This window comes from Petromyzon marinus, chromosome 73, assembly GCF_048934315.1.
Source record: "Petromyzon marinus isolate PM22_M1 ecotype Great Lakes invasive population chromosome 73, UKy_Petmar_22M1.pri1.0, whole genome shotgun sequence".
NCBI classification, from domain to species: Eukaryota; Metazoa; Chordata; class Hyperoartia; order Petromyzontiformes; family Petromyzontidae; genus Petromyzon; species Petromyzon marinus.
Window position 1 is genome coordinate 1,382,955 of NC_133739.1, and position 24,999 is coordinate 1,407,953.

Genomic DNA, 24,999 nt, shown 5'->3' on the forward strand with positions numbered 1-24,999 from the left:
TCACGTCAAGAGGCGTCCCAAGCGTCTCCACCGATGAACTATCGAGTGACGTCACCGCGCAGAGGCCGTTGGTGTGCGCGGTGACGTCATCACGTCAAGAGGCGTCCCAAGCGTCTCCGCCGGTGAACTGTCGAGTGACGTCACCGCGCATAGGCCGTTGGTCTGCGCGGTGACGTCATCACGTCAAGAGGCGTCCCAAGCGTCTCCGCCGGTAAACTATCGAGTGACGTCACCGCGCAGAGGCCGTTGGTCTGCGCGTTGACGTCATCACGTCAAGAGGCATCCCAAGCGTCTCCTCTAGTGAACTATCGAGTGACGTCACCGCGCAGAGGCAGTGGTCTGCGCGGTGACGTCATCACGTCAAGATGCGTCCCAAGCATCTCCGCCGGTGAACTATCGAGTGACGTCATCGCGCAGAGGCCGTGTTCTGCGCGGTGACGTCATCACGTCAAGAGGCCTCCCAAGCGTCTCCGCCGGTGAACTATCGAGTGACGTCACCGCGCAGAGGCCGTTGGTCTGCGCGGTGACGTCATCACGTCAAGAGGCGTCCCAAGCGTCTCCGCCGGTGAACTATCGAGTGACGTCACCGCGCAGAGGCCGTTGGTCTGCGTGTTGACGTCATCACGTCAAGACGCGTCCCATGCGTCTCCTCCGGTGAACTATCGACTGACGTCACCGCGCAGAGGCCGTTGGTCTGCGCGTTGACGTCATCACGTCAAGAGGCGTCCTATGCGTCTCCTCCGGTGAACTATCGAGTGACGTCACCGCGCAGAGGCCGTGTGGTCTGCGCGGTGACGTCATCACGTCAAGAGGCGTCCCAAGCGTCTCCGCCGGTGACATATCGAGGACGTCACCGCGCAGAGGCCGTTGGTCTGCGGGTTGACGTCATCAAGTCAAGAGGCGTCCCATGCGTCTCCTCCAGTGAACTATCGAGTGACGTCACCGCGCAGAGGCCGTGTGGTCTGCGCGGTGACGTCATCACGTCAAGAGGCGTCCCAAGCGTCTCCACCAACCCCCACAGCGTTGGTGCACGGTGCTTTTTCTCGATTATTTTGCTGTTTTTTTACTAGATTTTTCTGTTTGCGCAGTCTCACAAAGTCACCATAAGATATATCCTTAGTTCTTTCGGTAAAGTCACCACGTTGAAGGGAAACAACTAAATAATAAACTATATATAAAACATATTCTTAGTTTTTTCGGTAAAGTCACGTTGAAGAGAAACAACAAAATAACAAAATATATATAAAACAATAAAAATAAATAAAAAAATTCTCACGTTTCGACCATAACTCAAACGGTCATCATCAGGTGTGTTGGTTTGCATAAATGTATTTTTAAACGGCACATTTATTTATTTATAAAAACCGTTGGCGTCACGCGCAGCGATTGGCAGTTTGCCCAGGACTAGTCCATCTATTTTTTTGAAAAGAGGAGGGGGGAGACGAAATTTTTTATAATGTATGCTGTCTGAAAGCCACTGTAAGCGTGAACAATCAATTAAGAACTGAAATGGTTTATCAAATCTTTCCAATGATTGCTAAGATAGAATCCATCTTCTCGGTTGAAATTGTCTCTGTGCTTGTATATGTGGATAGCCTCATGAACGAATCTCTCATGGAAGCCAGATGGCTTACAAAGAACCTCCGTCTTGGAAAAGTCAATGGCATGTGAGCCTACTGAATTATAACAATGATCTGCTACGGCCGAGGTGTTGGTCCTACCGTGTTTAAGGTCTGCTTTATGTTCACGAATGCGGTCCGAGACATGGCGTTTGGTTTCTCCAATGTAACTACTACCACAGAGGCAACTTAGTTTGTAGACACCAGGGTATTGTATGTCCGGAATCACATCTTTTACAGACGGAACCAGATCACGGATTTTATGTAATGTGTTGAAACGGACCTGGATCTTGTGTTTATTCAAGATTTTGGAGATCTTTTTTGTGATTCCAGCAATGTAGGGTAAAGTGATGGTTTTGAAAGGCTCCTCAAGAGAGTTCTTCTTCATGGTTTGAGTGATAGCTTTGCGGATTGTATAGTCGGAGTAACCATTAGCCCTAAGAGCTTGGTGTACGTGCTTGAGTTCACTGCTTATGTGTTCCTGGTCGGATATGCATTGGGCTCTATGATACAGAGTCTTGATGAGAGAATTCTTCTGTGATGGATGGTGGTGGGAATCCGGTTTCAGATAAGCATCCGTATGGGTAGCTTTCCTGTAGACAGAGTGGCTCATTGAACCATCAGGTCTCTTTTTAATTAGGACATCCAAAAAAGGTATCTTGCCATCGATTTCGACTTCCATGGTAAATCTGATGGCTGGGTGTATGGAATTGATGTGGTCGAAGAATTGGTCTAGAGCAGGCCGGCCATGTGGCCAGATGACAAAAGTGTCATCCACGTACCTCTTCCATAAGGTTGGGCGCAGAGTGGCAGTCTGGATGGCGTCAGTCTCAAATTTCTCCATGAAAATGTTAGCTATAACTGGAGAAAGGGGGGAGCCCATTGGGGTGCCCTCAGTTTGTTTGTAGAAAGTTCAATTCCAAGTGAAGTATGTATTGGTTAAACAGTGTCTCACCAGGGGGGGTACCTCAGTGTTTAGTCCTTGATGAACCAAGTCTTCAATGATTGCAATGGTGTCAGGTACAGGAACCTTGGTGAATAAGGAAACTACATCAAAACTGACAAGCAGGTCGTCTGGGGACAGGGAAATACCCTTGATTGTTGATACCAGGTGAGTAGAATTTTGTACCGCAGAGGTGGTCTTTCCAGTGAAAGGACGCAGGATTTCAGACAAAAAACGAGCTAGTTTGTAGGTGGGGGAGCTGATAGTAGAGACTATGGGACGAAGAGGTGTATCAACTTTATGTATTTTTGGTAAGCCGTATAATCTTGGTGGCCTGGCAGCAGAAGGTTTCAACGAAAACTGTTTAGATTGATCAATTAATGCGGTTGAATCAGAAATTATTTTGTTGGTTTGTGTGACGAGGCTGTTGGTGGGATCTCTTTTTATTTTTGTATAACTACCATCATCGAGTAATTCTTTAATTTTGTTGTTGTATTCTATTTTATCCATGATGACAGTAGCATTGCCTTTGTCAGCTGAGAGAACTACAATATCATTCCTCTTTTTTAATTTATATAATTCAAAACGCTCATCTTTGCTGAGGTTGCTAGCTGGCATCTTAGCGTTTTTGAGGGTTGCAGCGATTTCAGATCTTGCTACGTCTGCAGCGATGTGACCCAGGCCCCTGAGAGCAACGTCTACTTGGGCAATTATATCATTAACTGGTATGTGTTTAGGTGTGACTGCAAAGTTTAGACCTTTAGCTAAAACGGATTTCAGACCATCGGAAATAGAACTGTTACTGCGATTAATTACGACTTTATTAACGTCTAACTTTTTGGTGTGTGGGTCCGGTCTTTTGTTGAAGAGGAGGTTAAATTTGGAAATCAGGTTTTCCTTACATTTGGTCGACATAGTAGCAGCTGAAGAGGCAGTCATATTGTCTACATGTTCCCAATCCGATGTGGACATTATTGCCGTCATTGATAAGTGTGATTTGTAGAGTGTCTTGTCTAACTGATCTAGTTCTGTGCGTATAAGTCTGATTTTTTCTGAGATAAGAGCTAAGCTAGTTTTGAAAAGAATTTGTTTCGCATTAGAAGAAGTTACAGCAGCAGAGGTCAGTGTAAATGCGATTGGTATTACCCCAGAGTCGCGGCATCTCTTCAGGAAGGTGAGAGACTCGATCAGCTGAGCTTTCTTATCCCGGAGTTTGTTGAAGGATCTTAAAGTTATGTGAAAACCCTCCCCGTAGAGGCGATTAAATTTTGATTTAAAGCTTTCGTGACTGCAGTAATTCATATTCTTAGTTTTTTTCGGTAAAGTCACGTTGAAGAGAAACAACAAAATAACAAAATATATATAAAACAATAAAAAAATTCTCACGACGTTTCGACCATAACTCAAACAGTCATCATCAGGTGTGTTGGTTTGCATACATTTATTTTAAAACGGCACATTTATTTATTTATAAAAAAACGTTGGCGTCACGCGCAGCGATTGGCAGTTTGCCCAGGACTAGTCCATCTATTTTTTTGAAAAGAGGAGGGGGGAGACGAAATTTTTTATAATGTATGCTGTCTGAAAGCCACTGTAAGCGTGAACAATCAATCAAGAACTGAAATGATTTATCAAATCTTTCCAATGATTGCTAAGATAGAATCCATCTTCTCGGTTGAAATTGTCTCTGTGCTTGTATATGTGGATAGCCTCATGAACTAATCTCTCATGGAAGCCAGATGGCTTACAAAGAACCTCCGTCTTGGAGAAAGTCAATGTCATGTGAGCCTACTGAATTAGAACAATGATCTGCTACGGCCGAGGTGTTGGTCCTACCGTGTTTAAGGTCTGCTTTATGTTCACGAATGCGGTCCGAGACATGGCGTTTGGTTTCTCCAATGTAACTACTACCACAGAGGCAACTTAGTTTGTAGACACCAGGGTATTGTATGTCCGGAATCACATCTTTTACAGACGGAACCAGATCACGGATTTTATGTAATGTGTTGAAACGGACCTGGATCTTGTGTTTATTCAAGATTTTGGAGATCTTTTTTGTGATTCCAGCAATGTAGGGTAAAGTGATGGTTTTGAAAGGCTCCTCAAGAGGGTTCTTCTTCATGGTTTGAGTGATAGCTTTGCGGATTGTATAGTCGGAGTAACCATTAGCCCTAAGAGCTTGGTGTACGTGCTTGAGTTCACTGCTTATGTGTTCCTGGTCGGATATGCATTGGGCTCTATGATACAGAGTCTTGATGAGAGAATTCTTCTGTGATGGATGGTGGTGGGAATCCGGTTTCAGATAAGCATCCGTATGGGTAGCTTTCCTGTAGACAGAGTGGCTCATTGAACCATCAGGTCTCTTTTTAATTAGGACATCCAAAAAAGGTATCTTGCCATCGATTTCGACTTCCATGGTAAATCTGATGGCTGGGTGTATGGAATTGATGTGGTCGAAGAATTGGTCTAGAGCAGGCCGGCCATGTGGCCAGATGACAAAAGTGTCATCCACGTACCTCTTCCATAAGGTTGGGCGCAGAGTGGCAGTCTGGATGGCGTCAGTCTCAAATTTCTCCATGAAAATGTTAGCTATAACTGGAGAAAGGGGGGAGCCCATTGGGGTGCCCTCAGTTTGTTTGTAGAAAGTTCCATTCCAAGTGAAGTATGTATTGGTTAAACAGTGTCTCACCAGGGGGGGTACCTCAGTGTTTAGTCCTTGATAAACCAAGTCTTCAATGATTGCAATGGTGTCAGGTACAGGAACCTTGGTGAATAAGGAAACTACATCAAAACTGACAAGCAGGTCGTCTGGGTACAGGGAAATACCCTTGATTGTTGATACCAGGTGAGTAGAATTTTGTACCGCAGAGGTGGTCTTTCCAGTGAAAGGACGCAGGATTTCAGACAAAAAACGAGCTAGTTTGTAGGTGGGGGAGCTGATAGTAGAGACTATGGGACGAAGAGGTGTATCAACTTTATGTATTTTTGGTAAGCCGTATAATCTTGGTGGCCTGGCAGCAGAAGGTTTCAACGAAAACTGTTTAGATTGATCAATTAATGCGGTTGAATCAGAAATTATTTTGTTGGTTTGTGTGACGAGGCTGTTGGTGGGATCTCTTTTTATTTTTGTATAACTACCATCGTCGAGTAATTCTTTAATTTTGTTGTTGTATTCTATTTTATCCATGATGACAGTAGCACTGCAGTCACGAAAGCTTTATATATAAAACAATTAAAATTCTCACGACGTTTCGACCATAACACAAACGGTCGTCATCAGGTGTGTCGGTTTGCATTAATTATGACTTTAACACAGCTAACCGACACACCTGATGACGACCGTTTGTGTTATGGTCGAAACGTCGTGAGAATGTTATAGTTTTATATATTTTATTATTTTATTGTTTCCCTTCACCGTGGTGACTTTACCGAAAGAGCTAAGATTATGAATTACTGCAGTCACGAAAGCTTTATTTTAAAATTTCACTTTAAGATGTTTTTTTGTTTATTCTTTGGTTCTAATTCGTTAAAGTCACGACGTAGGTAACAAAAATAAAACCACAAAAATCCTCGCGACGTTTCGGCCACAACACAAGCGGCCTTCATCAGGCGAAGGGACGAGACTGTCTGGAGGACAGCGCTGAAGTGAAAAAGGCGACGCTCAGATCACGACCTTTAAGCTGTGTGAGAAGAAACAAAGCGCCTTGACAAAGGAATTAGCATATAATTTAGCATTGAAATGGCTGAGTGATTAGCTTGTGACTGGTCACAGAAATGGCTATGTTAAAGTTAAAGCATACACATCCGCAGAGGCACCCCTTGACAAAGGAATTAGCATAGAATTTAGCATTTAAATAGCTGAGTGATTAGCTTGTGACTGGTCACAGAAATAGCTATGTTAAAGTTAAAGCATACACATCCGCAAAGGCACCCCTTGACAAAGGAATTAGCATAGAATTTAGCATTGAAATAGCCAAGTTAAAGTATACACATCCGCAGAGGCACTCCTTGGCAAAGGAATTAGCATAGAATTTAGCATTTAAATAGCTGAGTGATTAGCTTGTGACTGGTCACAGAAATAGCTATGTTAAAGTTAAAGCATACACATCCGCAAAGGCACCCCTTGACAAAGGAATTAGCATAGAATTTAGCATTGAAATAGCCAAGTTAAAGTATACACATCCGCAGAGGCACTCCTTGACAAAGGAATTAGCATAGAATTTAGCAGTGAAATAGCTGAGTGATTAGCTTGTAACAGGTCACAGAAATAGCTATGTTAAAGTCAGAGCATATACATTCACCGAGGCACCTAGTACAAATCAAACAGGAGAATTTAGCATTGAAATAACTAGGCGAATTTAGCATTGAAATAGCTGAGTGATTAGCTTGTAACTGGTCACAGAAATAGCTATGTTAAAGTCAGAGCATACACATTCACAGAGGCACCTAGTACAAATCAAACAGGAGAATTTAGCATTGAAATAACTAGGCGAATTTAGCATTGAAATAGCTGAGTGATTAGCTTGTAACTGGTCACAGAAATAGCTACGTTAAAGTCAGAGCATACACATTCACAGAGGCACCTAGTACAAATCAAACAGGAGAATTTAGCATTGAAATAACTAGGCGAATTTAGCATTGAAATAGCTGAGTGATTAGCTTGTAACTGGTCACAGAAATAGCTACGTTAAAGTTAAAGCATACACATCCGCAGAGGCACCCCTTGACAAAGGAATTAGCATAGAATTTAGCATTTAAATAGCTGAGTGATTAGCTTGTAACTGGTCACAGAAATGGCTATGTTAAAGTCAGAGCATACACATTCACCAAGGCACCTAGTACAAATCAAACAGGAGAATTTAGCATTGAAATAACTAGGCGAATTTAGCATAGAAATAGCTGAGTGATTAGCTTGTGACTGGTCACAGAAATAGCTATGTTTAAAGTCAGAGCATACACATTCACCGAGGCACCTAGTACAAATCAAACAGGAGAATTTAGCATTGAAATAGCTGAGTGATTAGCTTGTAACTGGTCACAGAAATAGCTATGTTAAAGTCAGAGCATATACATTCACCGAGGCACCTAGTACAAATCAAACAGGAGAATTTAGCATTGAAATAACTAGGCGAATTTAGCATTGAAATAGCTGAGTGATTAGCTTGTAACTGGTCACAGAAATAGCTATGTTAAAGTCAGAGCATACACATTCACAGAGGCACCTAGTACAAATCAAACAGGAGAATTTAGCATTGAAATAACTAGGCGAATTTAGCATTGAAATAGCTGAGTGATTAGCTTGTGACTGGTCACAGAAATAGCTATGTTTAAAGTCAGAGCATACACATTCACCGAGGCACCTAGTACAAATCAAACAGGAGAATTTAGCATTGAAATAGCTGAGTGATTAGCTTGTAACTGGTCACAGAAATAGCTATGTTAAAGTCAGAGCATATACATTCACCGAGGCACCTAGTACAAATCAAACAGGAGAATTTAGCATTGAAATAACTAGGCGAATTTAGCATTGAAATAGCTGAGTGATTAGCTTGTAACTGGTCACAGAAATAGCTATGTTAAAGTCAGAGCATACACATTCACAGAGGCACCTAGTACAAATCAAACAGGAGAATTTAGCATTGAAATAACTAGGCGAATTTAGCATTGAAATAGCTGAGTGATTAGCTTGTGACTGGTCACAGAAATAGCTATGTTTAAAGTCAGAGCATACACATTCACCGAGGCACCTAGTACAAATCAAACAGGAGAATTTAGCATTGAAATAGCTGAGTGATTAGCTTGTAACTGGTCACAGAAATAGCTATGTTAAAGTCAGAGCATACACATTCACCGAGGCACCTAGTACAAATCAAACAGGAGAATTTAGCATTGAAATAACTAGGCGAATTTAGCATTGAAATAGCTGAGTGATTAGCTTGTAGCTGGTCACAGAAATAGCTATGTTTAAAGTCAGAGCATACACATCCACAGAGGCACCTAGTACAAATCAAACAGGAGAATTTAGCATTGAAATAACTAGGCGAATTTAGCATTGAAATAGCTGAGTGATTAGCTTGTAACTGGTCACAGAAATAGCTATGTTTAAAGTCAGAGCATACACATTCACCGAGGCACCTAGTACAAATCAAACAGGAGAATTTAGCATTGAAATAACTAGGCGAATTTAGCATTGAAATAGCTGAGTGATTAGCTTGTAACTGGTCACAGAAATAGCTATGTTTAAAGTCAGAGCATACACATTCACCGAGGCACCTAGTACAAATCAAACAGGAGAATTTAGCATTGAAATAACTAGGCGAATTTAGCATTGAAATAGCTGAGTGATTAGCTTGTGACTGGTCACAGAAATGGCTATGTTTAAAGTCAGAGCATACACATTCACCGAGGCACCTAGTACAAATCAAACAGGAGAATTTAGCATTGAAATAACTAGGCGAATTTAGCATTGAAATAGCTGAGTGATTAGCTTGTGACTGGTCACAGAAATGGCTATGTTTAAAGTCAGAGCATACACATTCACAGAGGCACCTGGTACAAATCAAACAGGAGAATTTAGCGTTGAAATAGCTGAGTGATTAGCTTGTAACTGGTCACAGAAATAGCTACGTTAAAGTCAGAGCATACACATTCACCGAGGCACCTAGTACAAATCAAACAGGAGAATTTAGCTGTTAGTAAAACACAGAGCCACGCTCAGATCCCCGCGCGGAGCTTTAAGCCGTGTGTGAGAGGGGGATTGAGGTGCCCCGATTCAAGGGCCGAATGGCTCAAAGAGCTCCACCAAATGAAACGAAACTGAAACGAAATGTTTTTTTATTTAAAGCTTTTGTGAATGCAGTAATTCATATTCTTAGCTCTTTCGGTAAAGTCACCACGTTGAAGGGAAACAATAAAATAATGAAAAATATATAAAACAATAACAAAATTTAGGAATAGGTTTTATCCTTTTAACTGGCACAAAAGCTGACACCTTTATTCAAGGCATCGTGTTTGCAATAATGATGCCTTGAATAAAGGTGTCAGCTTTTGTGCCAGTTAAAAGGGTAAAAACCTATTACTATATCTTGTTACTGGCAAAGGAGGTCTCATAATGTAAAAATAAAAAAAAATTCTCACGTTTCCACCATAGCGCAAACGATCATCATCAGGTGTTTTATATATTTTTAAAATTTATTTTATTGTTTCCCTTCAACGTGACTTTACCGAAAGAGCTAAGAATATGAACAACAACCACAAGACAACTAAGATTAAGGTTTTGATTTAAAACTTTCGTGACTGCAGTAATTCATATTCTTAGCTCTTTCGATAAAGTCACCACGTTGAAGGGAAACAATAAAACATTAAAATATATATTAAACAATAAAAATTTCTCACGACGTTTCGACCATAACCTAAAGAGCTAAGAATATGAAACTGAAACTGTTGCGTGTCGATGTCGTCATCGAGCAAAGCCGATGGCCGGCGTGACGTAACGGCGCACGCTCGAATCGAGCGCGAAGGCAGGGGGGTGGGTGGGTTTGGCGGGATGACGTCACCACGTAAAGAGGCAGCCGATGATCGGCGACGTGACGTCATCGCGGCGTCGCGCGCGACGACGTCACACTGCGCACGTTAAAAAAAAACAGAGCGCGAAGCGGTAAGTTTGGCGCGGTGACGTCCCCACATCAAGGGGCATAATTTTTCACTCGCGCAGGTTCAATAATGATTGCGTCATAGCGCAAAAAATTACCGGGTGGGTCGGCGTGATGACGTCATTCACACTCACATTAATCGCGCTGAACCGCCCCCTTCGGGGTCGTTTGGTGATGACGCATTACGCAAGACGGGTTGCGGAGCGCGAACATGACGTAATTGTCGCCACGCCGCGCGAAAGCCTTTGCACAGGCCATTGGTTATTTACGTCATCGCGTAAACCGACGACAGTCTACGTGATGACGCCATCACGTCACACTGGACAGACCCTTGTTTATTTGATTCTGCATTGGCCGCATTTGCCGTGACGTCATTACGCAGCGCGTAGGGGGCGTAAACCATGCTCGAGTACGGCCGTGACGTCACCACGCAGCGCGTGAGGAGGTGTGTTCTATGCCCAAATAAGGCGGTGACGTCACCACGCAGGTGGGGGCGGGGTTTTGTTGGGGAGGGGTAGTGGGGGATTGGGAGGGGTGGTCTAATGCCCATATAAGGGTATCACTCCCCTCCAGCTGCGGCCCCTCCCACCACGCGCATGCGCAGTGGGGCCCGGCAGCCGATCAATCCCCAAGCGCTCTCACAGAGAGAGGAGAGAGAGAGGGGGGAGAGGGAGAGGGGGGAGAGAGGGGGGAGAGGGGGGAGAGAGGAGGGAGAGGGGGAGAGAGGGGAGAGAGGAGAGAGAGGGAGAGAGAGGAAAGGAGAGGGAGAGAGGAGGGAGAGGGGAGAGAGGAGGGAGAGGGGAGAGAGGGAGAGAGAGGAAAGGAGAGGGGGGGAGAGGGGGGAGAGGGGGGAGAGAGGGAGGAGGGAGAGAGTAGAGAGGGGGGGAGAGGAGGGAGAGGGGGAGAGGGTAGAAAGGGGGAGAGGGTAGAGAGAGAGGAAAGGAGAGGGGGGAGAGAGAGGGGGGAGAGGGAGGGGAGAGAGGGAGGAGGGAGAGGGAGGAGGGAGAGAGAAGGGGGTGGAGACGGGGGGGAGAGAGTAGAGAGGGGGGAGAGGGGGGAGGGAGAGGGGGAGAGGGTAGAAAGGGGGAGAGGGTAGAGAGAGGAAAGGAGAGGGGGGAGAGAGGGGATGAGCGTCCAGAGGAGGCGGGAAATCCAGACATCATCAACCACAACAATAGCACCATCACCATCATCACCACCATCATCATCATCACCATCACCCTCACGGACACTTGACTGAGCCACAGACGAGAGAGGCAATCCACATACGGCAATCCAACACCACCCTCACACCACCACCCTCACCACCACCACCCTCACCACCCTCACCACCACCACCCTCACCACCACCACCCTCACCACCACCCTCACCACCACCCTCACCAGCACCACCCTCACCACCACCCTCACCACCACCCTCACCACCACCCTCACCACCACCACCCTCACCACCACCACCCTCACCACCACCCTCACCAGCACCACCCTCACCACCACCCTCACCAGCACCACCCTCACCAGCACCACCCTCACCACCACCCTCACCACCACCACCCTCACCACCACCACCCTCACCACCCTCACCACCACCACCCTCACCACCACCCTCACCACCACCCTCACCACCACCCTCACCACCACCACCCTCACCACCACCACCCTCACCACCACCACCCTCACCACCACCCTCACCACCACCACCCTCACCACCACCCTCACCACCACCCTCACCACCACCCTCACCACCACCCTCACCACCACCCTCACCACCACCACCCTCACCACCACCCCCCTCACTACCCCCCTCACCCTCACCACCCTCACCCCCCTCACCCTCACCCCCCTCACCACCGCCTGGCCGAGCGAGGCGGTGTCGAGGCCCAGGATCATGAAGAGGAGAAATGTCGACTCAGCCAAGTTCAGGCGGCCTCCCATCAAGAGAAACAAGCTAGCAGAGGGCCTCTACGGCTGGTGAGATCCTACAGGCCTGTGGGGTCTTGTAGTATCACTGTGGGTCTTATAGTATCACTGCGGGGTCTTGTAGTATCACTGTGGGGTCTTGTAGTATCACTGTGGGGTCTTGTAGGATCACTGTGAGGTGTTATAGTATCACTGTGGGGTCTTATAGTATCACTGTGGGTCTTATAGTGTCACTGTGGTGTCTTATAGTATCACTGTGGGGTCTTATAGTATCACTGTGGGGTCTTATAGTATCACTGTGGGGTCTTATAGTATCACTGTGGGATCTTGTAGTATCACTGTGGGGTCTTGTAGTATCACTGTGAGGTGTTATAGTATCACTGTGGGGTCTTGTAGTATCACTGTGGGGTCTTGTAGTATCACTGTGGGGTCTTGTAGTATCACTGTGAGGTGTTATAGTATCACTGTGGGGTCTTGTAGTATCACTGTGGGGTCTTATAGTATCACTGTGGGGTCTTGTAGTATCACTGTGGGTCTTATGGTATCACTGTGAGGTGTTATAGTATCACTGTGGGGTCTTGTAGTATCACTGTGGGTCTTATAGTATCACTGTGGGTCTTATAGTATCACTGTGGGTTTTTATAGTATCACTGTGGGGTCTTGTAGTGTCACTGTGGGGTCTTGTAGTATCACTGTGGGTCTTATAGTATCACTGTGGGGTCTTAGAGTATCACTGTGGGGTCTTGTAGTGTCACTGTGGGGTCTTGTAGTATCACTGTGGGGTCTTATAGTATCACTGTGAGGTGTTATAGTATCACTGTGGGGTCTTGTAGTATCACTGTGGGTCTTATAGTATCACTGTGGGTTTTTATAGTATCACTGTGGGGTTTTGTAGTGTCACTGTGGGGTCTTGTAGTATCACTGTGGGGTCTTATAGTATCACTGTGGGGTGTTATAGTATCACTGTGGGGTCTTATAGTATCACTGTGGGGTCTTATAGTATCACTGGGTCTTATAGTATCACTGTGGGGTCTTGTAGTGTCACTGTGGGGTCTTATAGTATTACTGTGGGGTCTTGTAGTGTCACTGTGGGGTCTTGTAGTATCACTGTGGGTCTTATAGTATCACTGTGGGTCTTATAGTATCACTGTGTGGTCTTATAGTATCACTGTGGGGTCTTATAGTATCACTGTGGGTCTTATAGTATCACTGTGGGTCTTATAGTATCACTGTGGGGTCTTGTAGTGTCACTGTGGGGTCTTATAGTATCACTGTGGGGTCTTGTAGTGTCACTGTGGGGTCTTGTAGTATCACTGTGGGTCTTATAGTATCACTGTGGGTCTTATAGTATCACTGTGGGGTCTTGTAGTGTCACTGTGGGGTCTTATAGTATCACTGTGGGGTCTTGTAGTGTCACTGTGGGGTCTTGTAGTATCACTGTGGGTCTTATAGTATCACTGTGAGGTGTTATAGTATCACTGTGGGGTCTTGTAGTGTCACTGTGGGGTCTTATAGTATCACTGTGTGGTCTTATAGTATCACTGTGGGGTCTTATAGTATCACTGTGGGTCTTATAGTATCACTGTGGGTCTTATAGTATCACTGTGGGGTCTTGTAGTGTCACTGTGGGGTCTTATAGTATCACTGTGGGTCTTATAGTATCACTGTGGGGTCTTATAGTATCACTGTGGGTCTTATAGTATCACTGTGGGTCTTATAGTATCACTGTGGGGTCTTGTAGTGTCACTGTGGGGTCTTATAGTATCACTGTGGGGTCTTGTAGTGTCACTGTGGGGTCTTGTAGTATCACTGTGGGTCTTATAGTATCACTGTGAGGTGTTATAGTATCACTGTGGGGTCTTGTAGTATCACTGTGGGGTCTTATAGTGTCACTGTGGGGTCTTATAGTATCACTGTGGGGTCTTGTAGTATCACTGTGTGTCTTATATTATCACTGTGGGTCTTATAGTATCACTGTGGGTCTTATAGTATCACTGTGAGGTGTTATAGTATCACTGTGGGGTCTTATAGTATCACTGTGAGGTGTTATAGTATCACTGTGGGGTCTTATAGTATCACTGTGAGGTGTTATAGTATCACTGTGGGTCTTATGGTATCACTGTGAGGTGTTATAGTATCACTGTGGGGTCTTGTAGTATCACTGTGGGTCTTATAGTATCACTGTGGGTCTTATAGTATCACTGTGGGTTTTTATAGTATCACTGTGGGGTCTTATAGTATCACTGTGGGGTCTTGTAGTGTCACTGTGGGGTCTTGTAGTATCACTGTGGGGTCTTATAGTATCACTGTGAGGTGTTATAGTATCACTGTGGGGTCTTGTAGTATCACTGTGGGTCTTATAGTATCACTGTGGGGTCTTATAGTATCACTGTGGGGTCTTGTAGTATCACTGTGGGGTCTTATAGTATCACTGTGGGTCTTATAGTATCACTGTGGGGTCTTGTAGTATCACTGTGGGGTCTTGTAGTATCACTGTGGGGTCTTATAGTATCACTGTGGGGTCTTGTAGTATCACTGTGAGGTGCTATAGTATCACTGTGGGGTCTTATAGTATCACTGTGGGTCTTATAGTATCACTGTGGGGTCTTGTAGTATCACTGTGGGGTCTTGTAGTATCACCGTGGGGTCTTATAGTATCACTGTGGGGTCTTGTAGTATCACTGTGAGGTGCTATAGTATCACTGTGGGGTCTTGTAGTATCACTGTGGGTCTTATAGTATCACTGTGGGTCTTATAGTATCACTGTGGGTTTTTATAGTATCACTGTGGGGTCTTGTAGTGTCACTGTGGGGTCTTGTAGTATCACTGTGGGTCTTATAGTATCACTGTGGGGTCTTAGAGTATCACTGTGGGGTCTTGTAGTGTCACTGTGGGGTCTTGTAGTATCACTGTGGGGTCTTATAGTATCACTGTGAGGTGTTATAGTATCACTGTGGGGTCTTGTAGTATCACTGTGGGTCTTATAGTATCACTGTGGGTTTTTATAGTATCACTGTGGGGTTTTGTAGTGTCACTGTGGGGTCTTGTAGTATCACTGTGGGGTCTTATAGTATCACTGTGGGGTGTTATAGTATCACTGTGGGGTCTTATAGTATCACTGTGGGGTCTTATAGTATCACTGGGTCTTATAGTATCACTGTGGGGTCTTGTAGTGTCACTGTGGGGTCTTATAGTATCACTGTGGGGTCTTGTAGTGTCACTGTGGGGTCTTGTAGTATCACTGTGGGTCTTATAGTATCACTGTGGGTCTTATAGTATCACTGTGTGGTCTTATAGTATCACTGTGGGGTCTTATAGTATCACTGTGGGTCTTATAGTATCACTGTGGGTCTTATAGTATCACTGTGGGGTCTTGTAGTGTCACTGTGGGGTCTTATAGTATCACTGTGGGGTCTTGTAGTGTCACTGTGGGGTCTTGTAGTATCACTGTGGGTCTTATAGTATTACTGTGGGTCTTATAGTATCACTGTGGGGTCTTGTAGTGTCACTGTGGGGTCTTATAGTATCACTGTGGGGTCTTGTAGTGTCACTGTGGGGTCTTGTAGTATCACTGTGGGTCTTATAGTATCACTGTGAGGTGTTATAGTATCACTGTGGGGTCTTGTAGTGTCACTGTGGGGTCTTATAGTATCACTGTGTGGTCTTATAGTATCACTGTGGGGTCTTATAGTATCACTGTGGGTCTTATAGTATCACTGTGGGTCTTATAGTATCACTGTGGGGTCTTGTAGTGTCACTGTGGGGTCTTATAGTATCACTGTGGGTCTTATAGTATCACTGTGGGGTCTTATAGTATCACTGTGGGTCTTATAGTATCACTGTGGGTCTTATAGTATCACTGTGGGGTCTTGTAGTGTCACTGTGGGGTCTTATAGTATCACTGTGTGGTCTTATAGTATCACTGTGGGGTCTTATAGTATCACTGTGGGTCTTATAGTATCACTGTGGGTCTTATAGTATCACTGTGGGGTCTTGTAGTGTCACTGTGGGGTCTTATAGTATCACTGTGGGGTCTTGTAGTGTCACTGTGGGGTCTTGTAGTATCACTGTGGGTCTTATAGTATCACTGTGAGGTGTTATAGTATCACTGTGGGGTCTTGTAGTATCACTGTGGGGTCTTATAGTGTCACTGTGGGGTCTTATAGTATCACTGTGGGGTCTTGTAGTATCACTGTGTGTCTTATATTATCACTGTGGGTCTTATAGTATCACTGTGGGTCTTATAGTCACTGTGAGGTGTTATAGTATCACTGTGGGGTCTTATAGTATCACTGTGAGGTGTTATAGTATCACTGTGGGGTCTTATAGTATCACTGTGAGGTGTTATAGTATCACTGTGGGTCTTATGGTATCACTGTGAGGTGTTATAGTATCACTGTGGGGTCTTGTAGTATCACTGTGGGTCTTATAGTATCACTGTGGGTCTTATAGTATCACTGTGGGTTTTTATAGTATCACTGTGGGGTATTATAGTATCACTGTGGGGTCTTGTAGTGTCACTGTGGGGTTTTGTAGTATCACTGTGGGGTCTTATAGTATCACTGTGAGGTGTTATAGTATCACTGTGGGGTCTTGTAGTATCACTGTGGGTCTTATAGTATCACTGTGGGGTCTTATAGTATCACTGTGGGGTCTTGTAGTATCACTGTGGGGTCTTATAGTATCACTGTGGGTCTTATAGTATCACTGTGGGGTCTTGTAGTATCACTGTGGGGTCTTGTAGTATCACTGTGGGGTCTTATAGTATCACTGTGGGGTCTTGTAGTATCACTGTGAGGTGCTATAGTATCACTGTGGGGTCTTATAGTATCACTGTGGGTCTTATAGTATCACTGTGGGGTCTTGTAGTATCACTGTGGGGTCTTGTAGTATCACTGTGAGGTGCTATAGTATCACTGTGGGGTCTTGTAGTATCACTGTGGGGTCTTGTAGTATCACTGTGGGGTCTTGTAGTATCACTGTGGGGTCTTGTAGTATCACTGTGGGGTCTTGAAGTGTCACTGTGGGGTCTTATAGTATCACTGTGAGGCGTTATAGTATCACTGTGGGTCTTGTAGTATCACTGTGAGGTGTTATAGTATCACTGTGGGGTCTTGTAGGATCACTGTGGGGTCTTATAGTATTACTGCGGGGTCTTATAGTATCACTGTGGGGTCTTATAGTATCACTGTGGGGTCTTGTAGTATCACTGTGGGGTCTTGTAGTATCACTGTGGGGTCTTGTAGAAATCACTGTGGGGTCTTATAGTATCACTGTGGGGTCTTGTAGTATCACTGTGGGTCTTATAGTATCACTGTGGGGTCTTATAGTATCACTGTGGGGTCTTGTAGTGTCACTGTGGGGTCTTGTAGTATCACTGTGGGGTCTTATAGTATCACTGTGAGGTGTTATAGTATCACTGTGGGGTCTTGTAGTATCACTGTGGGTTTTATAGTATCACTGTGGGTTTTTATAGTATCACTGTGGGGTTTTGTAGTGTCACTGTGGGGTCTTGTAGTATCACTGTGGGGTCTTATAGTATCACTGTGGGGTGTTATAGTATCACTGTGGGGTCTTATAGTATCACTGTGGGGTCTTATAGTATCACTGGGTCTTATAGTATCACTGTGGGGTCTTGTAGTGTCACTGTGGGGTCTTATAGTATCACTGTGGGGTCTTGTAGTGTCACTGTGGGGTCTTGTAGTATCACTGTGGGTCTTATAGTATCACTGTGGGTCTTATAGTATCACTGTGTGGTCTTATAGTATCACTGTGGGGTCTTATAGTATCACTGTGGGTCTTATAGTATCACTGTGGGTCTTATAGTATCACTGTGGGGTCTTGTAGTGTCACTGTGGGGTCTTATAGTATCACTGTGGGGTCTTGTAGTGTCACTGTGGGGTCTTGTAGTATCACTGTGGGTCTTATAGTATCACTGTGAGGTGTTATAGTATCACTGTGGGGTCTTGTAGTATCACTGTGGGGTCTTATAGTATCACTGTGGGTCTTATAGTATCACTGTGGGTCTTATAGTATCACTGTGGGGTCTTGTAGTGTCACTGTGGGGTCTTATAGTATCACTGTGGGGTCTTGTAGTGTCACTGTGGGGTCTTGTAGTATCACTGTGGGTCTTATAGTATCACTGTGAGGTGTTATAGTATCACTGTGGGGTCTTGTAGTATCACTGTGGGGTCTTATAGTGTCACTGTGGGGTCTTATAGTATCACTATGGGGTCTTGTAGTATCACTGTGTGTCTTATATTATCACTGTGGGTCTTATAGTATCACTGTGGGTCTTATAGTATCACTGTGAGGTGTTATAGTATCACTGTGGGGTCTTGTAGTATCACTGTGAGGTGTTATAGTATCACTGTGGGGTCTTATAGTATCACTGTGAGGTGTTATAGTATCACTGTGGGTCTTATGGTATCACTGTGAGGTGTTATAGTATCACTATGGGGTCTTGTAGTATCACTGTGGGTCTTATAGTATCACTGTGGGTCTTATAGTATCACTGTGGGTTTTTATAGTATCACTGTGGGGTCTTATAGTATCACTGTGGGGTCTTGTAGTGTCACTGTGGGGTCTTGTAGTATCACTGTGGGGTCTTATAGTATCACTGTGAGGTGTTATAGTATCACTGTGGGGTCTTGTAGTATCACTGTGGGTCTTATAGTATCACTCTGGGGTCTTATAGTATCACTGTGGGTCTTATAGTATCACTGTGGGGTCTTGTAGTATGACTGTGAGGTCTTGTAGTGTTACTGTGGGGTCTTATAGTATCACTGTGGGTCTTATAGTATCACTGTGGGGTCTTGTAGTATCACTGTGGGGTCTTGTAGTATCACTGTGGGGTCTTATAGTATCACTGTGGGGTCTTGTAGTATCACTGTGAGGTGCTATAGTATCACTGTGGGGTCTTATAGTATCACTGTGGGTCTTATAGTATCACTGTGGGGTCTTGTAGTATCACTGTGGGGTCTTGTAATATCACTGTGGGGTCTTATAGTATCACTGTGGGGTCTTGTAGTATCACTGTGAGGTGCTATAGTATCACTGTGGGGTCTTGTAGTATCACTGTGGGGTCTTGTAGTATCACTGTGGGGTCTTGTAGTATCACTGTGGGGTCTTGTAGTATCACTGTGGGGTCTTGAAGTGTCACTGTGGGGTCTTATAGTATCACTGTGAGGCGTTATAGTATCACTGTGGGTCTTGTAGTATCACTGTGAGGTGTTATAGTATCACTGTGGGGTCTTGTAGGATCACTGTGGGGTCTTATAGTATTACTGCGGGGTCTTATAGTATCACTGTGGGGTCTTATAGTATCACTGTGGGGTCTTGTAGTATCACTGTGGGGTCTTGTAGTATCACTGTGGGGTCTTGTAGAAATCACTGTGGGGTCTTATAGTATCACTGTGGGGTCTTATAGTATCACTGTGGGTCTTATAGTATCACTGTTGGGTCTTATAGTATCACTGTGTGTCTTATATTATCACTGTGGGTCTTATAGTATCACTGTGGGGTCTTATAGTATCACTGTGGGTCTTATAGTATCACTGTGGGTCTTATAGTATCACTGTGGGGTCTTGTAGTGTCACTGTGGGGTCTTATAGTATCACTGTGGGGTCTTGTAGTGTCACTGTGGGGTCTTGTAGTATCACTGTGGGTCTTATAGTATCACTGTGAGGTGTTATAGTATCACTGTGGGGTCTTGTAGTATCACTGTGGGGTCTTATAGTATCACTGTGGGTCTTATAGTATCACTGTGGGTCTTATAGTATCACTGTGGGGTCTTGTAGTGTCACTGTGGGGTCTTATAGTATCACTGTGGGGTCTTGTAGTGTCACTGTGGGGTCTTGTAGTATCACTGTGGGTCTTATAGTATCACTGTGAGGTGTTATAGTATCACTGTGGGGTCTTGTAGTATCACTGTGGGGTCTTATAGTGTCACTGTGGGGTCTTATAGTATCACTATGGGGTCTTGTAGTATCACTGTGTGTCTTATATTATCACTGTGGGTCTTATAGTATCACTGTGGGTCTTATAGTATCACTGTGAGGTGTTATAGTATCACTGTGGGGTCTTGTAGTATCACTGTGAGGTGTTATAGTATCACTGTGGGGTCTTATAGTATCACTGTGAGGTGTTATAGTATCACTGTGGGTCTTATGGTATCACTGTGAGGTGTTATAGTATCACTGTGGGGTCTTGTAGTATCACTGTGGGTCTTATAGTATCACTGTGGGTCTTATAGTATCACTGTGGGTTTTTATAGTATCACTGTGGGGTCTTATAGTATCACTGTGGGGTCTTGTAGTGTCACTGTGGGGTCTTGTAGTATCACTGTGGGGTCTTATAGTATCACTGTGAGGTGTTATAGTATCACTGTGGGGTCTTGTAGTATCACTGTGGGTCTTATAGTATCACTCTGGGGTCTTATAGTATCACTGTGGGTCTTATAGTATCACTGTGGGGTCTTGTAGTATGACTGTGAGGTCTTGTAGTGTTACTGTGGGGTCTTATAGTATCACTGTGGGTCTTATAGTATCACTGTGGGGTCTTGTAGTATCACTGTGGGGTCTTGTAGTATCACTGTGGGGTCTTATAGTATCACTGTGGGGTCTTGTAGTATCACTGTGAGGTGCTATAGTATCACTGTGGGGTCTTATAGTATCACTGTGGGTCTTATAGTATCACTGTGGGGTCTTGTAGTATCACTGTGGGGTCTTGTAATATCACTGTGGGGTCTTATAGTATCACTGTGGGGTCTTGTAGTATCACTGTGAGGTGCTATAGTATCACTGTGGGGTCTTGTAGTATCACTGTGGGGTCTTGTAGTATCACTGTGGGGTCTTGTAGTATCACTGTGGGGTCTTGTAGTATCACTGTGGGGTCTTGAAGTGTCACTGTGGGGTCTTATAGTATCACTGTGAGGCGTTATAGTATCACTGTGGGTCTTGTAGTATCACTGTGAGGTGTTATAGTATCACTGTGGGGTCTTGTAGGATCACTGTGGGGTCTTATAGTATTACTGCGGGGTCTTATAGTATCACTGTGGGGTCTTATAGTATCACTGTGGGGTCTTGTAGTATCACTGTGGGGTCTTGTAGTATCACTGTGGGGTCTTGTAGAAATCACTGTGGGGTCTTATAGTATCACTGTGGGGTCTTATAGTATCACTGTGGGTCTTATAGTATCACTGTTGGGTCTTATAGTATCACTGTGTGTCTTATATTATCACTGTGGGTCTTATAGTATCACTGTGGGGTCTTATAGTATCACTGTGAGGCGTACTAGTATCACTGTGGGTCTTGTAGTATCACTGTGCGGTGTTATAGTATCACTGAGGGGTCTTGTATCACTGTGGGTTTTATAGTATCACTGTGGGGTCTTATAGTATCACTGTGGGGTCTTGTAGTATCACTGTGGGGTCTTGTAGTACCACTGTGGGGTCTTATAGTATCACTGTGGAGTCTTGTAGTATCACTGTGGGGTCTTGTTAGTATGACTGTGAGGTCTTGTAGTATCACTGTGGGGTCTTGTAGTATCACTGTGGGTCTTGTAATATCACTGTGAGGTGTTATAGTATCACTGTGGGGTCTTGTAGTATCACTGTGGGGTCTTATAGTATCACTGTGGGGTCTTGTAGTGTCACTGTGGGGTCTTGTAGTATCACTGTGGGTCTTATAGTATCACTGTGGGTCTTATAGTATCACTGTGGGGTCTTGTAGTGTCACTGTGGGGTCTTATAGTATCACTGTGGGGTCTTGTAGTGTCACTGTGGGGTCTTGTAGTATCACTGTGGGTCTTATAGTATCACTGTGAGGTGTTATAGTATCACTGTGAGGCGTTATAGTATCACTGTGGGTCTTGTAATATCACTGTGAGGTGTTATAGTATCACTGTGGGGTCTTGTAGTATCACTGTGGGGTCTTATAGTATCACTGTGGGGTCTTGTAGTGTCACTGTGGGGTCTTGTAGTATCACTGTGAGGCGTTATAGTATCACTGTGGGTCTTGTATCACTGTGAGGTGTTATAGTATCACTGTGGGGTCTTATAGTATCACTGTGGGGTCTTGTAGTATCACTGTGGGGTCTTGTAGAAATCACTGTGGGTCTTATAGTATCACTGGGTTTTTATAGTATCACTGAGGGGTCTTATAGTATCACTGTGAGGCGTTATAGTATCACTGTGGGTCTTGTAGTATCACTTTGAGGTGTTATAGTATCATTGTGGGGTCTTGTAGTATCACTGTGGGGTCTTGTAGTGTCACTGTGGGTCTTATAGTATCACTGTGGGGTCTTATAGTATCACTGTGGGTTCTTATAGTATCACTGTGGGGTCTTGTAGTATCACTGTGAGGTGTTATAGTGTCACTGTGGGGTCCTTTAGTATCACTGTCAGGTGTTATAGTATCACTGTGGGTCTTATAGTATCACTGTGGGGTCTTGTAGTATGACTGTGAGGTCTTGTAGTGTTACTGTGGGGTCTTATAGTATCACTGTGGGGTCTTGTAGTATGACTGTGAGGTCTTGTAGTGTTACTGTGGGGTCTTATAGTATCACTGTGGGTCTTATAGTATCACTGTGGGGTCTTGTAGTATCACTGTGGGGTCTTGTAGTATCACTGTGGGGTCTTATAGTATCACTGTGGGGTCTTGTAGTATCACTGTGAGGTGTTATTGTATCACTGTGGGGTCTTATGGTATCACTGTGGGGTCTTGTAGTATCACTGTGGGGTCTTGTAGTATCACTGTGAGGTGTTATAGTATCACTGTGGGGTCTTATAGTATCACTGTGGGGTCTTGTAGTATCACTGTGGGTCTTATAGTATCACTGTGGGGTCTTATAGTATCACTGTGGGGTCTTGTAGTGTCACTGTGGGGTCTTGTAGTATCACTGTGGTGTCTTATAGTATCACTGTGGGTCTTATAGTATCACTGTGGGGTCTTGTAGTATCACTGTGGTGTCTTATAGTATCACTGTGGGTCTTATAGTATCACTGTGGGTTTTTATAGTATCACTGTGGGGTCTTATAGTATCACTGTGGGTCTTATAGTATCACTGTGGGGTCTTATAGTATCACTGTGGGGTCTTGTAGTGTCACTGTGGGTCTTATAGTCTCACTGTGGGGTCCTTTAGTATCACTGTGGGGTCTTATAGTATCACTGTGAGGTGTTATAGTATCACTGTGAGGTGTTATAGTATCACTGTGGGGTCTTGAAGTGTCACTGTGGGGTCTTATAGTATCACTGTGGGGTCTTATAGTATCACTGTGGGGTCTTAAAGTATTACTGCGGGGTCTTATAGTATCACTGTGGGGTCTTATAGTATCACTGCGGGGTCTTATAGTATCACTGTGGGGTCTTATAATATCATTGTGGGGTCTTATAGTATCACTGTGGGGTCTTATAGTATCACTGTGAGGTGTTATAGTATCACTGTGGGTCTTATAGTATCACTGTGGGTCTTATAGTATCACTGTGGCTTTTTATAATATCACTGTGGGGTCTTATAGTATCACTGTGGGTCTTATAGTATAACTGTGGGGTCTTGTAGTATCACTGTGGGGTCTTTTGGTATCACTGTGGGGTCTTATAGTATCACTGTGGGGTCTTATAGTATCACTGTGGGTCTTATAGTATCACTGTGGGTTTTTATAGTATCACTGTGGGGTCATGTAGTATCACTGTGGGGTCTTATAGTATCACTATGGTGTCTTATAGTATCACTGTGGGTTTTTATAGTATCACTGTGGGGTTTTGTAGTGTCACTGTGGGGTCTTGTAGTATCACTGTGGGTCTTATAGTATCACTGTGAGGTGTTATAGTATCACTGTGAGGCGTTATAGTATCACTGTGGGTCTTGTAATATCACTGTGAGGTGTTATAGTATCACTGTGGGGTCTTGTAGTATCACTGTGGGGTCTTATAGTATCACTGTGGGGTCTTGTAGTGTCACTGTGGGGTCTTGTAGTATCACTGTGAGGCGTTATAGTATCACTGTGGGTCTTGTATCACTGTGAGGTGTTATAGTATCACTGTGGGGTCTTATAGTATCACTGTGGGGTCTTGTAGTATCACTGTGGGGTCTTGTAGAAATCACTGTGGGTCTTATAGTATCACTGGGTTTTTATAGTATCACTGAGGGGTCTTATAGTATCACTGTGAGGCGTTATAGTATCACTGTGGGTCTTGTAGTATCACTTTGAGGTGTTATAGTATCATTGTGGGGTCTTGTAGTATCACTGTGGGGTCTTGTAGTGTCACTGTGGGTCTTATAGTATCACTGTGGGGTCTTATAGTATCACTGTGGGTTCTTATAGTATCACTGTGGGGTCTTGTAGTATCACTGTGAGGTGTTATAGTGTCACTGTGGGGTCCTTTAGTATCACTGTCAGGTGTTATAGTATCACTGTGGGTCTTATAGTATCACTGTGGGGTCTTGTAGTATGACTGTGAGGTCTTGTAGTGTTACTGTGGGGTCTTATAGTATCACTGTGGGGTCTTGTAGTATGACTGTGAGGTCTTGTAGTGTTACTGTGGGGTCTTATAGTATCACTGTGGGTCTTATAGTATCACTGTGGGGTCTTGTAGTATCACTGTGGGGTCTTGTAGTATCACTGTGGGGTCTTATAGTATCACTGTGGGGTCTTGTAGTATCACTGTGAGGTGTTATTGTATCACTGTGGGGTCTTATGGTATCACTGTGGGGTCTTGTAGTATCACTGTGGGGTCTTGTAGTATCACTGTGAGGTGTTATAGTATCACTGTGGGGTCTTATAGTATCACTGTGGGGTCTTGTAGTATCACTGTGGGTCTTATAGTATCACTGTGGGGTCTTATAGTATCACTGTGGGGTCTTG

General features: G+C 44.4%; 1 protein-coding gene across 2 annotated transcripts in view; it reads left to right on the plus strand.

Annotated features, from left to right (window-relative positions):
* The first annotated feature begins 11,495 nt into the window (after positions 1–11,495).
* MACO1 (macoilin 1) overlaps positions 11,496–24,999 on the plus strand; it is a 114,852-nt gene continuing 101,348 nt past the window's right edge. For both annotated transcript variants that reach the window (XM_076055815.1, XM_076055816.1), the window contains exon 1: positions 11,496–12,185. In XM_076055815.1, the coding sequence (XP_075911930.1) occupies positions 12,103–12,185 (83 nt within the window). In that variant the 5' untranslated portion in view covers positions 11,496–12,102. The remainder of the gene's footprint in view (positions 12,186–24,999) is intronic.